This window comes from Calidris pugnax, unplaced genomic scaffold, assembly GCF_001431845.1.
Source record: "Calidris pugnax isolate Ruff unplaced genomic scaffold, ASM143184v1 scaffold44, whole genome shotgun sequence".
NCBI lineage: Eukaryota > Metazoa > Chordata > Aves > Charadriiformes > Scolopacidae > Calidris > Calidris pugnax.
The window spans coordinates 48,496,250-48,512,699 of record NW_015094506.1 but is presented as its reverse complement, the minus strand read 5'-3'; the positions used below and the strand labels follow the sequence as shown (position 1 = coordinate 48,512,699).

The window sequence follows — 16,450 nt, the reverse complement described above, 5'->3', positions numbered from 1 at the left end:
GACTGTGGAACTGAAAGGGAGAATAATGTTGGTTATGAAATAATAGTGTCCATTTTATTGCCAGAAGCAAAAAAATCTCTTAAACAATATGATCTCTATTTTATATAGTTGATCATAGTTACTTAAATAGAAAAAAATATAATTCAGTTCCTTATGTCAATCAGTTGTTCCGTAGATTACGAAGCAAGAGGTGTTAAGATAGTATAAATTTATTGTGTAATATTGACAGTCATGGCTTGTTGAGTTCACTTTTGTCTAGTTCATTCTTTTTATATTGTATCTTACCTGGCTATCATTTGATAAAAACACAAGCAGTAGGCAAATCAAGGTTTCTCCACTGAGAGTCCTAGTCTCCTGTCATGATCTATTAACATTTTTCATTAGCTATGTCTCTGTTCGGCACTAATTAGTTTTATCAGCTTCTGACTAACTCCAAGTGTAGGCCAAGTAAACATGAGTCTGCATGCATAAAGGGATAGAAATATAATTATTTAGATAGACCCAAGTATTCACCCTCAGGTTCTAGGTTCAGGAGTTTGAGATGATGAAGCTCCAGAGAGATATCCTAGGGAGTGCTGTGGCTGGGCAGTGCACAGCTAGGTCTGGGTAAGCCTTGCAAGTACCTGATGTCTTCAGACACCAGTAGGAATAACTGAGAAACTACCCTCTGGATTTTTAACTCCACTGTAGTGCCATATGCTTAAAGGCTTCATTCTTTGTAAATATTTTGTAACCTCTGATTGCAACATTCCTAAACATGATCTTAGTTGTTGTCTATAATGAATAGAGCACAGTAGCAATGTAACAAACATAAACTTGGGTTTTTTGTGTTATTGTTTTGCCCATTACTTAGTTAAAGATTTATTTCTTCAAAGATTTTTGCACATTCGTTGGAGTTGAAGACCTGGCATATTTTTTATATTCAGTTATGATAATGCAAGAGATGTAAATAAGTGTAGCTCAGTTCATTACATCCTAGCACCTACATAAGAATGAACTCAGAAATCCAAAGCCAATATCCTACAAATCTAATTTAAATTCATGACCAAAATGTTTAACTAGCCTCCTGTGCTATACTGGTCCTAGTATTTAAAATCTAGATAATCTGTAATCATTTTAGACTATTTTTCTTTGTTATTGTTTATTTTATTTTTATGTTCTTTCATCAACTAAAGAAAGTAATGCTGAATAAATTAAAACGAACATACTTTGCTGCTTTAATTAAACAGATAGGATAGTGTGAAATAGAGGTTAATTAGCTGCTAACAAATTAATTTCATTTTCCCACCTGGAAATCTGCTTTATAATCGATTGCGTTTTGCCTTATAAAAAGAAACCATTCCCAGTTGCTTATACTTTGAGGAAGTTATTGTGATGAGAAGATTAGCAGTTTCCTGAACCTTTTGGAAGAATATATTTACCAAAATTAAAAAGGATTGTAAAGATTTTTGTATCTCAGGATCATCTCTCTCTGCCCTGCTTTTGACTTAGAGGACAGGAGGAGGAATATAGAAGACAGTCATTTTATGCATGCAACCAGTTCTTTTAAACTCTATAACTCCAGAGAAGTATCTTTTTCATTTTCTTTCCTGTTCATTTGTGACACACGCAAGTACATAAAATCCTAGATTGTTTTTGTCATTCTTTGGGAGAGGGTAAGAATATTGAGGGAGATTTGGCTGGAAGAAAAAGAGGGAGAGAATAGCTTTTTGAGTTGTTACTTTACTTGTTAGTGTATCCACCTACCAGAGTAAGCCAGAGGCATATTATAAATCTTTCTTCTCTTGAATGGGAGTGGATATTGATTTTTGATGTTTGTATCCATTGGGAGTATAATAATATTATTTGTGACTTCCTATTCATAACATGAAACATATGTCCATGCTGGGCTTGTTCCAGAGTCTGGTTGTTTTCAGTGGGTCAGTGTCTCAGGCTGAAATAAAATGGTTCAAAAACGTCTTTGGAATGTAGCGTGAGTCGAAGATAGTTGTGTGCAAAGTTGATAATTACTACACTGCCTCTATATCATATACTTCTTCCAAAAAAAACCCCATCCACAATATTTAAAATTGCAAAACATCAATTTTAAAAGTTCAGTAAAGGAGATTAAAGCCATTTCAACACTGGCTTCAGGTGACCACAGAATCAGACAATCAAGTAAGCAACTCTTAAAGTAATAGGGATGATAAAAGAGCAAAAGCTTCCTTTCCTGCCCCATTGGTTACTACTGCTATGGTTTGCATCATGGATCCTAACAGTGGTTCTTTGAATCCTCATTACGAAGAGATTTGGGGTTGAAGCTTTTTCAGTGTCTGTAGCCTTATTTTTGAGCCGTTTTACAGAATATGCCCTTTCAAAAGTGGAAATAACTGCCTATTCCCAGGGTTTTCCACCCTAGTTTTACCTTAGATGTAGAGCTCCTGGCTGGTAGTTTAGCTACTAGGTACAAGTAGGGTGTAACTAAGCAAATAATGTGTAGTGCTTCTGAAATCAAATGGTGCTTGTTACTTGAGAGAAAACCAAAACCAAACCCCACAAACAGATTGCAGGCTGTCAGAAAACCAACAGTCATTCCCAATACAAAGCCTGTTTCTGTTTTTCCTCTCCTATTACTGTCTATGGGGGAAATTCAATTTTCAGAAATGACAGATTTCTCCATCTTCTCAATACAGGCAAAATTCCTCACTATGATCTCCTGAAAATAAATAAATAAAATCTAAGAGCTTTGAAACTTAATTCCCGCTGCCAAGGGATGCCCTGATCCTTCTTCCCAAGTTAGTGTAGGCTTCTGGTGCTTAACTTACTAAAATTTTCTATTTTCTGAAAAAGTGAACAAAACAATTATTTATGGAAAAGTTTAATTTATTGTCTAAGACATTTAGATTTATTTAGAGTACAGTTCTTTTCAGTAGCCTGTTACTACTGATATCTGTTGTGTCAGGGTTTCAGTTCAACATGAAAGTGAGCAGTAAGAGATGGCAAAAGGCTGTTTAGTCAACTGGGGAGAGAGACTCTGATAGTCTTAGCTATGTTGGCATATACTCTTGCATAGTGGTGCTTGTGGTTTTACTGGTGATCAAGATATTATCCTTGAAGAGAAAATTTCAGTGTGACTAACTGAAACAACAGTCATTCTGTTGAATGTCAACTGCCAGCTCTCAACTATCATCTATACCAGAGAGTACTGTCAATGTGGTTTTGCATCATTAAATCTTCAGTCACTAATTCTTCATTTCTACATGAAGTATTTAGCCTTTGATATTTTGCAATCGAAAAATACTTACTTGGTTGCTACATTTGGTTTGTTTAGTTTAGCACAGGTTGCACTAAAAAAGTAAAATAAAAAAATATCCCAATCATTAAAAACAATTCATAAAGATAGAACTATCTTTAACAGTAGGCAAATTAATGAAATTCCATTGTTATATTACCAATTATCTGCATGTCCAACGGAGATTGCGTTCTGATCACAGGCCATTGAGCTATGGGATGTCTTTAGAAAAAAAATAATCATGGAATATGTTATATTATTTCGAAGGACAGATCTGTAGATTCGTACTAGTTTGGGTTTTTTTGTCTCATGTGTTTCTCATCACTTTGAGGGCTGTATTACATTTAACCTGACATATCCAACAACCTCTGTCTTTTTATCTTACACTCAAATCACAGTTAGTATTTAAAATGCATTCTTAATTTTTTTCAGGAAGTTCAATATCACCCTGAGAGTTTAAGTAGTCCAATGGCAGTTTCTTACAAGAACTGTTACAATTAAAATTATCTGAAGATTGGGGAATTTTGTTTAGCATGGAAAAGTTTTTTCTTCTTTTAACAGTTTATATGATCAATTCTAGAGATTTGAAGAGAGGAGTACTCTTTCTAGTGTATTTTATGCTTTTTTTCAGGCTGTGCATGCAACCTCAATACACTTCAGTTCTCTCTTTTCTAACTAATTGTGCAATGTAGCATAATATGGACATTGTGGAGAAAAAAATGAATTAACAAAAGAGTCTACTTATAGTACCCTGTAATAAAATAGTAGGGTTTTCTCCTGAGCTTTAAATATGATATAAGAAACAACTTCTTACTCAGCTTTACTAATTGTAATTTACACCAGACAAATAAAATCAAGCATGGTTAAAATCAGCATGTAATTTTGTATTGTCACGGTGAGTGAAGGAACATGAGACAACATGACATCTCAAAGCCTGAGTGACAGATTCGCTGTGGCTGTGCAATCCTTGCACACACACTCCCTGTGCACACTTAGCCCAGACCTGCCCCAGTCATGGTGACCATGAGTCGGCAGAGCCCAGCCTGGGCCACATGGGAGGTTTGCTCTGGCTGGTCTCAGTTCTGGGCTCTGGGCAGTGGCTTGGCACTGATTTGGGCTGGTTCCACCTGGATGCTTTGCTTTCCTGGCATGTCAGACATCCAGGTGGCAACTTTCCTTGACATCTCTGTCACTGGGGGTTTTATAGACAGGTGTCACAGTATGCCCATCAAATCTCTCCATGACGCTATCATGTTCTTCCAGTGTCTCAGGCATTATCATTCACTGATGCTCAGTGTAATGATCCAAGGCTCATTACACTCACTCCTTGTTTGCCCTGCTGTGTGTGCCATTGCCCACCACACTCAGCCTTGTACCCTTGGCCACGGCTCATTGTACTTGACTCTTGTTAAAGGCAAGGTCATGATGCTCTTGTAAGCTGTGAGTATTCAGAAGTTGAAATAGCACAATGTTTGAGCTTCCATTTGTACCATATATTTACTGTTACAAGTATGTTCATATCGTGCTTGCCTTAAGCCATTAAACCACCATGACTTGGCAAAATACCTGACCTTTCAACTGGAGTCCAGTGTATATAGGATATGCATTTTTAAAAAATACATGCTATTTTCATGTATTTCTTCACAAAAAAAAATCAGGTTTGATTTTTTCATAATTTTCATAATTTTATTTTCACTGCAGAAGTATTCGAGTTTTAGCTGAACCATCTGCATTAAATGTATTTTACAAAAATATGTCATCAGTCAATGTAAGGAAGAAAATGTTTGGTTTGCTCTATGGCATGCTGTAATGGAGTAAAAATCTGGAGTTCAGAATAATGTTCATACTAATTTTTCTAAGTAGGAAAGCCCCATAAATATACAATTCACATGGCTAAGGGAAATGAAGGAGAGGGGAAGAGGCGAGAGCAGAGCAAGTATCCATTCCATTTGCTAGTTGTGACTTGTTGTGAGGTAATGTATTTGTGTGTCACTGATTATTACATATTGAAAGAAAGATGTATTATATGACGGGAAGTAACTCAAGTTACGGAGGGGAGAGGCTTCAGCTTATAGGTCCTGACTCTGTGGAGGTGAAACGGAGATTCTCAACTTGTCAGAGATGTGAAGCCAGAGGTTCTTCAAAGGTCCGTATAGAAATTGGATATTAAGATTTCTAGAGAATCTCAATGCTGGAAACTCAGGTACTTCCAGAGTTTTAGATTCTTCCAAGTTTAGACTTCAATGAACTGTTTCATGAACTCAGTTTTTAAGAGTTTTTAAGTCAGATGCCTAAATTCTGTCCACCACCAGCATTGCAATCTTTAGACCTAGCCCCAGACAAAAATCCCTCAGAACTGATGTCAAGGGCTTTCAAGTGCTTTTTTCATATAGTGTGTTTTTATCTCTAACCTATGTCTGTACATTACACTTACCTAATAAGTTATCTGTTTATATGAGGGTTGTATGTTTTAGACCCCCTATCTAGTATGCAGGTGATTAATAAATTACTCATTTTATTTATCACTCTGATGTATCTGTGAATTGACAAGTGACCATTTCATGAAAGATGTCTATAAATCTGATGATTTCCAGATTGATAATTTCAGTGAAGGAATAACTTGTAAATGAATGCTAAATAAATGAACCTTTCTCGTCTTTTAAGAGTGTTCTGTGACAAAGGGTATGCAGCACCTTCAGTCCTCCTTTATGTTATTTCCTGTAATCTTCACCTTCATCTTTTCATTCCAATTATTAGTCTCAGTAGAATCTTGAGAAAAGACTTTTACACAAATCTGATGAAAAAGGCTTATCATAAATTATAGTGCAGGCCTGGGAGGCTTTAATCAGTATATGAAATGTAATATTCTGAGAAAGTAGTTCTTTAATCAAATTATATTTTGGGGGCAAAGGTCTAACCCAAGTGACTCAATTGCCCATGTGATAGGAAAAATGGGGAAGTATTTCTACACTGGGGTGTTATTGAACTGTTAGATATTTGTATTTTTTTAATTAAAAATAGTTTGATTTTTAAAAGATCTTGTTTTTAACTCCTGTTTCAAGATCCTATTTTAAATGCACTTTCTAACTAATTTCTTACAGCCCACGTTCAGACACAGTAGTTGCAACTAATTGACTATATTGGTGCACTTTGTGTTCATTTTAAAGACAGGAGGTGAATCAGTATTTCCACTAATGGATATGGAAGAGAAAAAAAGGTTTCCACTTATTTTGCCTGTGTCATTTCACTTACAGAAGTTTACCAAGCTATAACAAAACAGGTCATAGTAGTTGGCATTCTTTCCTTTTTTCCCCCTATTTGGAGGATCTTATTCCCTAAAGTATTTTCCTTAGAAGCAGATGTCATTTTTATTTGTGGTAGGCCATATTTATCTTTCTTTTCTGAAGTATCTAATTGTGCCTTAAACTGCATGTCAGACTACATAAGGGATTAAACTAAAACTAGCTGGCTTATTTGTCATAGGATTTATTAGTTGGGTTTAAATCTTAATTACCCTTAAGGTATTAGAATGACCTTTTTTTAATACACATCTTTCTCCCAGGAGATACAAGAAAATATTTTTTAAAATTAAACCAGGTGGATTTTACCAACACTTAATTAAGGATTTACAGACATTTACACTGATTTCCTCTTTTGTTTTGTATGTTTATGAAAGATTAAAGAAACCAGTATTATTATTGGTTTTTATTGATGCTTTCTGAGCAATGGACTCCCAGTTCTTTTGCTAGTGTTCTATGTCTTTTCAAAGTTTGTGGAACTAATATGATCATAGAATCATAGAATTATTTAGGTTGAGATCATCGAGTCCAACCATCTACCCTACTCTACAGTAGGGTAGTAAGTTCTCCCCTACACCATATCCCCCAACACCACATCTAAATGACTCTTAAACTCATCCAAGGATGGTGACTCAACCACTTCCCTGGGCAGCCTATTCCAATGCTTGACTACTCTTTCTGTGGAAAACTCTTTCTTAATGTTCAGTTTAAACCTACCCTGTTGAAGCTTGAAGCCGTTCCCTCTTGTTCTATCACTAAATACCTGTGAGAAGAGACCAGCACCAGCCTCTCTACAATGTCCTTCAAGTAGTTGTAGAGAGTGATGAGGTCACCCCTCAGTCTCCTCTTCCTCAAACTAAACAGTCCCAGCTCCTTCAATAGCTCTTCATACGATTTGTTCTCCAGGCCCTTCACCAGCTTTGTTGTCCTCCTCTGCACTCGCTCCAGCACCTCGATATCTCTCTTGTATTGAGGTGCCCAGAACTGGACACAACACTCCAAGTGTGGCCTCACCAGTGCTGAGTACAGAGGGACAATCCCCTCCCTACTTCTGCTGGCCATACTATTTCTAATACAAGCCAGGATGCCTTTGACTTTCTTGGCCACCTGGGCACACTGCTGGCTCATATTCAGCCGCTTGTCAATTAGAACCCCCAGGTCCTTTTCTGCCAGGCAGCTTTCCAGCCACACTTCCCCAAGCCTGTACCAATGCATGGGGTTGTTGTGGCCCAAGTGCAGGACCTGGCACTTGGCCTTGTTGAAGCTCATACCATTAATGTTGGCCCATTGATCCAGTCTAAGTCTCTCTGTAGAGCCTCCCTATCCTCATGCAGATCAACACTCCTACTTAACTTGGTGTCATCTGCAAACTTACTGATGATATGCTCTATGTCCTTATCAAGATCATCAATGAAGATGTTAAACAGAAATGGTCGCAACACTGAGCCCTGGGGAACACCACTTGTGATTGGCGGCCAGCCGTTGAGCACCACTCTTTGGGACCGTCTAGACAGCCAGTGCTTGATCCCGCAGATCAAGCTTGATCCAGCAGATCAGATGATTCTAAAATGCTTTCCAAATTTGTATCTCTAATTCTCAGAACTTATTTTAAAACTAAACAGTCAAAATCAGACATATATTTATAATATATTTTGGGTTGTTTTTTTTCTCCTTGGTTTTTCATTTCTTATTCTACATCATTACTTGCAGAACAATAGGATCCTGGTAGATATCGCTACTCAGAGGTTAACTGCAATATAAAGGCACTTTTATACGTTGCCACTTTTTGATTGCTTTACCAAATTTAGTATAAAATACTTAAAAGTTGTGGGAAGTATGCTGTTTTAAAACAAAATTCAAATAGTCCTATTTGGCCTTAATTTTAGGTTATAAAACATGCATTAATTATTATGCAGTAATATATATTTGTAATATAATCTACCACGGTAATTTTAGGTTTTCCTCCAGTGGTTCATTGCAGAAAATGTTTGAGGTGTGGACACCTTTAACGAAAAGTCCTCTGTTTTCCTTTTAGAGGGAGTTCATTGTCTTCTAGCATCTCTGCAGCAAATAAAGTCATAGAAAAGAGTGTTATTTTTTGATTACACATTTTTATCAACAAATGTTTCAGAACTGTTACTATGAGGAAAAAAGGGTAATTCTGATGTCTCTCTAAACTAACACATTACATTAATTTCTTACTATATGAAAAGCTGCAGAAAACTGGTTTCTCTGCTTCTCCCTATTTTTTATTTAATTTATTTATTTTCATGTAGTCCGTTACAGTGTCTCACCAAGTTCTAAAATTGAATTTAGGCCTTCAATCTTCCTTGCATGCCTAACCCCATTTTTAACTAGATCACAGGATCTGAAGTTAGGTTAGATCTAAGTTAGAATCCACAGATTCTCTAGGAAGCCTCATATACACACCTGAGGGCTTAAGGAATCTTAATCACAGCCTCCGTGAAAGCAACATTTCTGAACAAATAGTATTAGATCTTTGCCAAAAATCTTAAGATTTCTGGCTTCTGGATTTTTGTGGTGGGTTTTTTTTTTTTCTTTGTTTTTCTTTGTGTTGTTGTTTGGTTTTTTTTATTTGTTTTCTTCTTTCATGAATGACATGCAAACATGTCTTGTGGAAAAGCAGGTAAAAATCACACATATAATAAGCAGATACAAATCACACATACAATGTTTCCACTGAGAAAGAGGTTTGATCAGTTGATGGTGTCCATATTTTATGGAAAATTCTTGGAATTCTAGGATAGGATTTACAGAGCAAGTTTTCTTACAAAAGCCATTATGTGGCAGTGATGAGAAAGAGCTTTCATCTTTGGTACTTGGTAGAGTAAAGGAGGATGTATAGCTTTTGCCAACAAAACAGCATAGATATATTACCACGTTTTACTATACATAATTATCTGTAGCATCAGATACACCATTTTGCAATATAATCCCTTTTCTTGTTCTTCAAAGACTCTGATTGAAAAAAAAGCATAGTTGGCTGTCATGAGAAGCCAAATTCAGTTCTGTTGTTATAATCCTGAGTTGAGATTAAGCAATTAACTAGTTGAATCACTAGACTGTATCTGCAAACTTGCCCCGTAGAGAAAATGTGAGTATAAATTAGTGTTGGTGTGAATCCAAATTTTATCTGCAAATGTTCTCACATATTATATTTTCCCATGCTTTTCTTCTATTTGATGAATCTGTGTTTTTCTTCAAGTCTCTAGACATAGAGACCATAGAGACCAGAAACTTTGGATTCTGTGTGATGAAATCTAGGAATTCATTAATACTACCCAATATATAGTGTTTCCCATTGGAATTATTTTATACCCAAAGCTGGGAAAGAAATTGCTGTTGAAATGAAAAGCAATATAACAACAATGGAACAGTCTGACTTCAGCAGATAATAGTACAAATGAAAGTGTGGAAAAAAAAAGGACTTTTAGGATAGTGTAGAAGAAAATAGTGAATCTCACAAATAAAACATACATGCCCTGGTGCTTAATGCAATTTTTACATTCTTTGCAAATCCTTGTCAGGGAAATTAATGATAGTGAAAACTACCCTTTGTTTTTCCAACTGCATGAATTTTTGTAAACTTGTGTGATCACTGATACTATGCTAAAGCTTCTAAATTATGTATATGGTCTCCTAAAGTAATTATGCCATAAATTTAACTTCAGGACTGTGTTACTAAATCCTTTCATTAATGAACAGAAGTAACAGTGAGTATGTACTCCTCTTTCTCATAATATTACTGGATAAAGAAAAAAAAAAATCGAGGATATTTACATTGTATTTTAGGCTTACTGAGTAAGTGTGCAGTACTACCTGGTGGCAGAAATGTTTAGCAGTGGGAAAGTTCAAATTCTTTGTGTCAAGAAGTTAATAAATAGCTAAACTACTTGCGTAACTTGAGTAACTTGAGTAACAAAACAATTTGTCCTTGTCGGCTAGAAGTGGTTAAGTTAAGAAAAATTGTCTTCTAAAGATATAACTGATCCATGACTCTAATTTGTGAACTGTACAGCGTTTAGCATGTTGTAGGACTGTGTATCAAGAGCAGTGAGATATGACCAATGTCAGTGTTAGCTTGTGCATTATATAGGTAATATGTCCACGCAGAGTAAAGAACTACAAGATATGTATAGCCAAAAACCCATATCTATATATTCATTTTGGGGGTGTTATTTTAACCAACTTATAAATGTGTTATGTTTCTGAAACATAGTTCTTTCGTAAGTGATTTAAGAAATACTGTTTCAGCCAGTAGAAGTAGATAGAAACCGTATGTGGGATTCAATCAATTTAGAGATTCAATAAAGAATCATTTTGTTTAAGTAGACAAAAAAAATTACCTGTGTAGAGGATCGTGTTAAATATCCTATGCATTAGGCAAGTATGTGACAAGATATATAATAAACTTGAGCAATGGGAATGCACTTAACAATTGCTTACTTTCATTCAAAAAAGTATAAAAAAAAATAAAGGGCACATTAGAGCAATTATATTTAGTGGAAAGCTACTGTAGTGAGACTAAATCTTTAAGGATTTTAAATGGTTCAGAAATATTTCAAGAGAAAACAAAAACGTGTTCCATAGGAAATACCCACTTTCAAGCCACTGTAGACTTACACTGAGTGCAGTTTCTGACTGATTTTGCAATGGAAACTAGTAATCTTCTCCTTCAGTGCTTTGCTTGGATTACATGGAATGGGATTTCCACAGAGTTTCCTGGATCCACTTCACTCTACAACAGCCAGACTCTCCTGTGATGTATTTTCCCAGGTCTTGTCTTCACTGTGGGAGGTGAATAAAACAATAGATGTGTGTGCAACAAATACTTAACCCACTCAGCAATGCCCATGCGTCGTCGTAACTATTGCCTGCTAGATGTCATGGTGCATAAATCACCTAATTGCATAGTGAAATCATCATGTCTGTAAAAGAAACAATTTACAGAAGTCTTTTATGAGTTCTGGATTTTGTCCAACCTTGTCTGTACTTTTCTAGCTTTTTGAGTGACTTATGTAGCTTACCAGGGAAAAAAAACATTAAATGAATGCAGTTAAACAGGAGCATGGGAAAAAATACATGAAACAGAGAGCAAGCAAAGGTCTGATTCTGTCATATTCCAAAGAAAATACATAAAGAATTGCAGGTTTATTTAAAAATGCATTTTAGTACAAATTATTCTAATTAACTTTATTCTCTACTTTCAAACTAACGGAATTGTTTTCCTTTCTCTTGCAGAATAATGATATAATCTATTACAATGCAAAAGATGATCAGAATGACGTAAGTAAAATATTTCTTTTTGTTTCATTGCCTGTAATCTCAGAAAATTAAGGGATTTAAAACAATAATGAAACTTTAAGACTAGCATTTAAATATTTTGCAGAAGCAAAAAACCAAGAAACTTGGAAATGTTCAAAAGTTTCCTCAAGAGTGAGATAATATTTTATGTTCTAATTCTCAAAGTCTGTCTTCCCTTACACAGTCTGAGTTACTGATCAGGCTGGCAATATGCTGGGAGAAAAAAGATCCTGACAGCAGTATCATTCACTTTTTGAAATGTAATAAAATCTTAATCATAGGACTGGAGAATCAAAATGATAAATGTAAATAATTTACTTTACTCTGAAGGAACCATTTTCTGGCCCTATTTTCCAAGCTCATATTATCTTATTCTGTATTCTTTGTGAGAAATTTTTTACATGAGGGGAAAACGGATGTAAAATGTAACTGAATAACTACTTTCATGCACTTTGTGATCACTCATACCACTGTAATAAGCTTTGGGGAAATGGAAAATCCAGTCCCAAGTTTTAGAAAAAATGTATGATGTTTCAATTCCTGGTTTTACTAAAACTCTTACTTTAAATGGTTTGAAGTTTCCTATTGGGCTTTAACTATTAAAAATCTTAATGTCTTCTGGGGACAAGACAAGTTATCCTCACCTTCACTTGAGATAATACAACTGCTTGTCTTCATTATAGATTTAATTTATAAAACCATAGAAAAAATGTTGTAAATGTATTAATCAGAATTGCCAGCATGCTTCATTTGCACTTTTTAATCAAGTATTCTTTAGAGATTGATGGCATCACTATTGTAATTGATGCTTCTGCTGTAAGGCAATTAAGGAAGGTACATAGATCACGTCAAGCAGAACTATTTGATATGCTTATCTGGAGTTACGAGTACCGGAATTCAGATATAACAAACAAGGCTACTGTCCTGGGTTTTAAAATTTGTGTGTTTTAAGTAAAACCCATTAAAACTAACCAAAATTTGAAAGACATTAGTCTCTTCTGATTTAAGTCACTAGGGCTGAAGGTGCTAGTCACTTCAAACAGGAGCACAAAGCTTAAACATTGGATTTTGAATCTAAATATACCATACAGTGATGGTAGATTATAGTGTGAAGTAAAAGAGTCTGCCTTATCTGTTATGATTACATCGTACTGGAAAATGTCTTGAGGTGACTACTACAACACAAATCCAAATTGTGTAGGCAAGGCATGAAAGGAAATACTGTTCCAGAGTTTACTGTTATTTTCATTGACTTTCCTCAGGATTTCTTTATGTCCAGAAAAAAAAGAGTTTGTTCCACCAGATGTCTTTTTAAATTTCTGGGACAGTTTTATTTCTGCCTTTTTAAACTCTTGGAATGAAGTTTGTAGTAACCTTTATTATTGAGGTAAGAATAGTTCCTGTGAGTCAGGGCCTATCTGTCAAGAAACAAGTAACACTATAACATGGCATCAACAGCACAAAGTACACTACCAAAACTCAATACCAGCTGAAGTTATTATTTTGAAATTATTTGAATCACAATGAAAAGTTTTAAATCCTAGGACTGGAGACTTCTCTAACTTTTCTGTCTTTTATAGCACGAAAAGTTTATTTTTTTTTTTAGCATACAAGCTAGAGTTATTTCAGACTCTTTAATTTTAATTATTGTCTGTGCAAACCTGATTGATTTAATTTCTCACTTTTTTATTGAGAAAAGTTCAGCCAGGTTGCACAGCTCAATAGCAGTTACCAATGTCTAGTACAATTCTTTAGATCCTTGGTTTAAGCAGCACATTCCATGTGAATTATTAAACTATACATAAGAGCAGAAGGAGCAGGATTTGAAGTGGATATCACTGTAACTTATGCATGGCGTGAACTACAATGTTTTGGAGATCTGTACTATATGAACTTTGTAAAATATTAAAATATAGCTTTAAGATTGTGGTTCTGTTTGAGTTGCCAGCATGTTTATAGGGCTATAAGTATTGAAGTAGTTATTTTTCTTTCCTTCATAACAGTCCTCAAATCAAAAGGTTAAAGAGGGAGAAGGGAAAAAAAATTCTTTGTTTTATTTTGCTTCTAATTTCTTTATTTATTTCTAAGTTTATGAAACAATATGAAAGGAAAAGATACTAAGAAAGTTCAGTATTTACAAGCTCTGGTTGTTTGAGAGTGTGTGCCTTCTGTCAGTCATTTAAGTTTTTGTCGCTAGCTGATCAGAACAAATGTTTTGATTTCAGGAGATACAATTAAAAAATTCCCCAGGAGTTCTAAATAAACCATTAAAAGAGCAGCAGTCTCAGATACCTCAGCTACTGATACCTTGTTGGTTCAGCATATCTGCTAACGGCTGTATTTCTTCATCCTAGAGAGACATACTCCAAAGAAGAGAAATGAATCTGGTGAGGGGTCTAGAGCACAAGTCTTATGAGGAGCAGCTGAGGGAACTGGGGTTGTTTAGTCTGGACAAAAGGAGGCTGAGGGGAGAGCTTCTTGCTCTCTCCAATTACCTGAAAGAAGGTTGTAGTGAGGTGTGGGTTGGTCTCTTGTCCCAAGTAAAAGCCATAGAACAAGAGGAAATGGCCTCAAGCTATGCCAGGGGAGCTTTAGAGGGCCCTGAAGATGATGAGAGGGCTGGAGCACTTCTGTGGAGACAAGCTGAGAGAGTTGGGGTTCTTCAGCCTGGAGAAGAGAAGGCTCTGGGGAGACCTTATAGTGTCCTTTCAGGACCTGAAGGGGGCCTACAGGAGAGATGGGGAGGGACATTATGAGGGAGTGTAGTGATTGGATGAGGGGTAACAGTTTTGAACTGGAAGAGGGGAGATTTAGATTAGATATTAGGAAGAAATTCTTTACTCTATTCCTTACTCTAAGAGTGGTGAGACACTGTCAAACATTGCCCAGAGAAGTTGTGAAGGCCCCATCCCTGGAAGTGTTCAAAGCCAGGCTGAATGGTGCTTTGAGCAACCTGATTTAGTGGAAAGTGTCCTTGCCCATGGCAGGGGGGTTGGAACTTGATGATATTTAAGGTCCCTTTCAACCCAAACCATTTTATGATATTATAAAAAAATTCTTCACTGAAAGGGTTGTCAAGCATTGGAACAGGCTGCCCAGGGAAATATTTGAGTCGCTATCCCTGGAAGTATTTAATGGGTATGCAGATGTGGCACTTAGGGACATGATTTAGTGTAACATGCCAGTGTTAAGTTAGGAGTTCAAGTCTATGATCTTAAGGGTCTTTTTTGACCTAAATGATTCTATGGTTCTGAAATTCTTGCTATTTAGAAAAGGTGAATATTTCATAATGATGCTAAACATTATCCTTCTTCAGCTGCAATATTAGTATTTACTCTTATTAAATGCAATAAATCTCATTTATATTATAGAAAAAAAAAAATTCAGAGTTGCAAATTATACATGCAGATTTGGATCCCTTTAAAAGGCCCAGTATTTCAGGAACCAGTAACATGCATCTCCTAAAGAACTCTCATGTGTCTTGAGTTTTTCACTGTTAAAATTTTTATGCAAATATTTGTTAAAAAATTCAAAATGTAGCAATTCTTTTCTTTCATCAGTAAAGTTGAGACTGATTAGATAAATGCAGATTAGGAAGCCAAGAAAAATTTGTATTCTAATTGTAGCACTTTGTTGGGGCTATGTTGTGGATATGCTTACTGATGATTTCCATCTTGTTAAGGTGGTAAGAATCAGTTAAATATGTTTTGATAAAACACATTGAGTGTTTTTGGGCCTGTGCTGTCATTGTGATCAGTAATATAACTTGAAAGAAGCAGCAATAAGGATAAGATGGTGAGTGACATAATATTATATGATTTTTTGAGAAAACTTGCATTCAGGTCTCAACTATGTATGTAAACACCACAGACTCCTCTGCCTTGCTCCTGCCTGAAAAAATGCTTGAGAGGACTTAGGTGGCATCATTTTTTATATAGTGAGATTTTAACAGAATCATCTCTGAAGCACTGGCCAGTAAAACTGCTTTTGTCATCCATTCTTTGCTGTCTCTAACAAGTTTGTATTTTTTTCTCTTCCATGCTATGAGCCTTCATTTTATCACAGGGCATGATATTAAATTTCTCTTTCAGTACATGTAGGAATAATTACTAGACAAAATTTATTTATTAAAATTAGATATCTAAGCTAGTAACAGTGGAAACCACTAGAGAGTCGTTCCGTTTATTTTGAGATAGGTGACTAAAGTCAGCTGAATCACTTCTGGCTGCGTGCTTCTCTCTGTTGACCAGCTTCCTATAATGGACACTTTTAGATCTTAACTTTTAGATGTTGCTGAATTAGAAGAGATTAATCTCACATGTCCTGCCTGCCAGTCTTTATTTTTCTCCACTCATCCTTTTAAAATTATACCTTTAGCAGAAGAACAGTCATCAAACTTAAATTCTGTGTATTTTTTCTGGTGTATGTTAATACACTGCACTATAGTTTGCTTTCAGTCTTCCTGTTTATGTACTGCATTCAGGAGATCCTTCTCTCTCATTTTTCATTTGCTGTCCTGATGGGCCTTTCTGAATCTAATGGCTGTGTTTGCTTG

At 35.7% G+C, this 16,450-nt stretch overlaps 1 protein-coding gene across 2 annotated transcripts in view; it reads left to right on the top strand.

Annotated features, from left to right (window-relative positions):
• CACNA2D1 (calcium channel, voltage-dependent, alpha 2/delta subunit 1) overlaps positions 1 to 16,450 on the top strand; it is a 376,039-nt gene that overhangs the window by 162,105 nt on the left and 197,484 nt on the right. For both annotated transcript variants that reach the window (XM_014963770.1, XM_014963769.1), the window contains exon 4: positions 11,833 to 11,877. In XM_014963770.1, the coding sequence (XP_014819256.1) occupies positions 11,833 to 11,877 (45 nt within the window). The remainder of the gene's footprint in view (positions 1 to 11,832; positions 11,878 to 16,450) is intronic.